Source organism: Petaurus breviceps, unplaced genomic scaffold (assembly GCF_028583685.1).
Source record: "Petaurus breviceps papuanus isolate PSGF00001 unplaced genomic scaffold, PetGlider_PUasm1.0 221, whole genome shotgun sequence".
NCBI lineage: Eukaryota > Metazoa > Chordata > Mammalia > Diprotodontia > Petauridae > Petaurus > Petaurus breviceps.
This window is the reverse complement of record NW_027185877.1, coordinates 2,262,790-2,266,512: the sequence shown is the minus strand read 5'-3', so window position 1 is coordinate 2,266,512 and position 3,723 is coordinate 2,262,790. Positions and strand designations below refer to the sequence as shown.

Sequence of the window (3,723 nt, the reverse complement as noted above, 5' to 3'; positions counted from 1 at the left end):
TCTCCATGAATATATAAAGAGGCCATGCCTCGGAGTTAAGGACACTAGCCTCTCCCTTCTCTAATTGCTGAGGAAATTGACCAAGTGGAACGCCGGGATAACTTTCACTGGAGTCTCCCTCTCTGCGGTCCAGGTGCAACATCCCTCCCTCTCTCCTCTGGCAGAATGGAAATGATGGAAAGCTGCCAGTTTTCCCCATCTGAATTCTTCTATGACAGCTCCTGCATCCCTTCTCCAGAGGGGTACTTCGGGGACGAATTTGAGTCCAGAATGACCTCTTTCGGAGCCCACAAAACAGACCTCCAAGGTTCGGACGAAGAAGAGCATGTGCGAGCCCCAACCGGTCATCACCAAGCGGGCCACTGCCTCATGTGGGCGTGCAAAGCCTGCAAGAGGAAGTCCACCACCATGGACAGGCGGAAGGCGGCCACCATGCGGGAAAGGCGGAGGCTAAAGAAGGTGAACCAGGCTTTTGAGACGCTTAAGAGATGTACTACGGCCAATCCTAACCAGAGACTCCCCAAAGTGGAGATCCTCAGGAATGCCATCAGATACATTGAGAGTCTCCAAGAACTGCTGAGGGAACAGGTCGAAAACTACTACACTCTACCAGGACAGAGCTGCTCTGAACCCACCAGCCCCACCTCCAACTGCTCCGATGGGATGGTAAGAAGTTCATACATAGATGATTGTCTTCCTTTATTATTACTGTTCAAAATAAATGAAAAGTGCTAGAAGTATTAGCTGGCTTGATTTTTTCTTTCTAGCTCAAAGGTATCTAGGGGTGACTGTTAATATTGTAAAATGCTGAATGGATGCAGATTTACAAAGATTACACGGTCCTGTTTTAGGAAAGCAGCCAGTCTGGTATAGAGACTTCTAGGCTGACACTCAGAAAACCTAGTTCCTAGATGTCGTTCATCTCTATACATGTGACCTTAAGCTCTATGGGCCCCAATATTTGCTCATCTGTAAAGTGAAGAGGGTTGACCTAGATGATCTAGGATGCTTCCGACTCTGACCCTGGGAGTCAGCTGTTAAGAGTATGGAACTGCCATATAACTGACACAGCCCTGTTTGTATTTCTAAGGCAGTGGAGGGTACTTCATTCAGCAAGGTGCTGCCTGCTAAGGCAGCTGCCAGGGAGAAAGATCACAAAGTGGTCTTTGGGAGGAAGCAATGAAAAGTTTTGTCCATTATGGTCCATTTCCAAAAACGTAATATAAGTCTGTTTGCCACACACAGAGAACTAAGGGGCAATCTCTGAAGCTTACATTGCTCCTGTTTTTAACAACTTAATGAAAAAAATGGAAAGAAAAAAAAAAACACCAGCTCAAGCCATAACTCCTCCCCTGAGGAAACCTGGCTCTGAGAAGTTGTTGATGCATTCTTTTCTAAGAGCGTTTTCTTCAGCTGTGCCAGGTTTTAATGTGTTGTTGCCCTGGGAAAAGTGTTCTCTCACTGAATTAGGGTAGCTCCCTCCTAATTCCATCCATTCTTCATGGATAAAGCAATGAATATTGCAGTCTCATTTTATCTCATTTCACCTTGTCTCATCTCATTTCCAATCTCTTTCTAGCTCAATGTCTCTATCTCTGTATCTCTTTGCCTCTCTCCCCTCCCCTTTCTCTTTTTTCTTCTTTCTCTTTTCCTTTTCTTTCTCCTCTCTTTTGTTTTTCTCCTCCACCTCCATGTCCTAGCAATTTCACTAGGGCTCTCCATTTCAAAAATAAAACTGAAGTAAGTGGTTCAGAAGGAATTACTGAAGAAGTTATCTGATCCCTTGTTCACAGTCCCAGGTTGTCAGACACTAAAGCCTACTTTCTCTCTTGCGTTTTGCTTTTCTTAGGCTGAATGCAACAGCCCCGTGTGGTCCAGAAGAAACAGCAGTTTTGACAGTGTCTACTGCCCTGATATGACAAATGGTAGGTACTAATGGTCATAGGTGAGCTTGCGACCTAGTCAAAAGAACAGCTCCCTCTAGAGGAAGGGTTTTAATCTCCATTGGATCCCTTTGGCCCTCTGGTGAAACCTATGGATATCTTTTCAGCATAATGTTTTCCATTGCATAAATTAAAATACGAAAGATGACAAAGATAACCCAACATGTCATAATACAGTTTAAAGAACCTTTCTCTAAGCAAATCAAAGCTTTTTCTGGTATGACTTCTTTTATTCTGTATTAGTAAGTGATGAGTTGGTGACACTTTCAGTTAAAAACAAGCAAGCAAACAAGCAAACAAAAAAAAAAAAAACCCTTAATCCAACAGCAGCAAAACTCTCCTCCCAGTCCCTACCCACTACCCTCATCCTCAGCCATCAAAGACATGTACTTTAGCCTGAGTCACAAAGATATTTGCTTCTAGTTTCTACTTCTCTTTTTCTATGGCTACCTGACTTTTGAGTGTGGATGGAAGGGATCAAGGGAGAGGGGGGAGGACAGAGGAGCAAATCTTTCTACCCATGTCTAATTCATAATGTGTTTCTCTACCATCCTCAGTTTCCTCCACCGACAAAAATTCCACATTATCCAGTTTGGACTGCTTATCCAGCATAGTGGATCGGATCTCGTCCTCTGACCAATCTGTGTTGACTCTGCAGGACCCTGCTTCTCTCTCTCCAATTGCCAGCACTGACTCTCAGCCAGAAACACCAGGGGCCCCTAATTCCAGGCTCATCTATCATGTGCTATGAACTCTGAGACTTGAGATTAATTCCACCCACTGATTTTACCTCCAAGTACAGAATTAACAGGAAAGCCTATTAGACCATGAAGCAGGAGGCTGTGCAGAGTTCCAAGCTAAGACATTCTGTATATATGTATTTCATGTTAGTTGTATATTTGTGAATACTATTTTGCCACTTTATAAGAAAATGTATTTAACTAAAAGTCACCATCATATGAATGCTTTTTTTTACTTTTGATATATATTTTTAATAATATTATTCATGGCAGAAGGTTGTTGGGAGGGGTAACTTGCAGAAGTAATTAAGTTATATTTTCATAGATGTTGCTTATCAACAACATTCTTTCATGTTTATTAGAATTTCATTTTATACTTTAAAAGATGGGTGGAATCAGTTACAGGAGACTAATGGTAGTTCAATTTTGCTTGCTCCTAAAGTCAGTTTTATTAAATAAAAGGAAAAAATACTGCCTAATAGTATATATTTTACTCTTTTTATATGCAAAATGCATCTTTCTAATGTAAGAATAAATCAGTATTTTGTGGATATTTTCAAGATATGAGAAACTATGGAAGTGCCACTATAAATAAAAATGTCTACTCACAGAAATATGTTGGTCTGATTCTTTGAAAGAACATGACAATTTCCAGAGAAATTAGCAAGAGATTGTACAAAATCCTTAATGCTGTGCTTACACAATATCAATACACTGGAATATTAGACTAACCCAGCTATTTGGCATCTTGAGGACTCTTTCTAAGTTCTATTTACTTCCCAGTATTAAATGCTAATGTGAAACCAATTAGGTCTTTCATAGCTAAAGGATACCCTTTCTCTAACTTGATATTTCATATGTAAGGGTAATTACGTCATGGGAATGGAGATCTGCAGGTGATTTCACAGTAATGGTAATGCACGGACATGCAGAATTTATAGATTTCTTGTGTTTGAAAAAAGGTTGTTAAAACATAAATTAGATGTTTTTGCAAGAGATACATGTCAGTGAAGGACCTGGAGATGGTATCATATGATGAT

General features: G+C 40.7%; 1 protein-coding gene across 1 annotated transcript; it reads left to right on the top strand.

Annotated features, from left to right (window-relative positions):
* Positions 1-3,297, top strand: MYF5 (myogenic factor 5). Its single transcript, XM_069094794.1, has 3 exons — positions 1-666; positions 1,850-1,925; positions 2,501-3,297. The coding sequence occupies exons 1-3, from the start codon at positions 166-168 to the stop codon at positions 2,692-2,694; spliced, it is 771 nt and encodes a 256-aa protein (XP_068950895.1). The 5' UTR covers positions 1-165; the 3' UTR covers positions 2,695-3,297.
* The last annotated feature ends 426 nt before the right edge of the window (positions 3,298-3,723 follow it).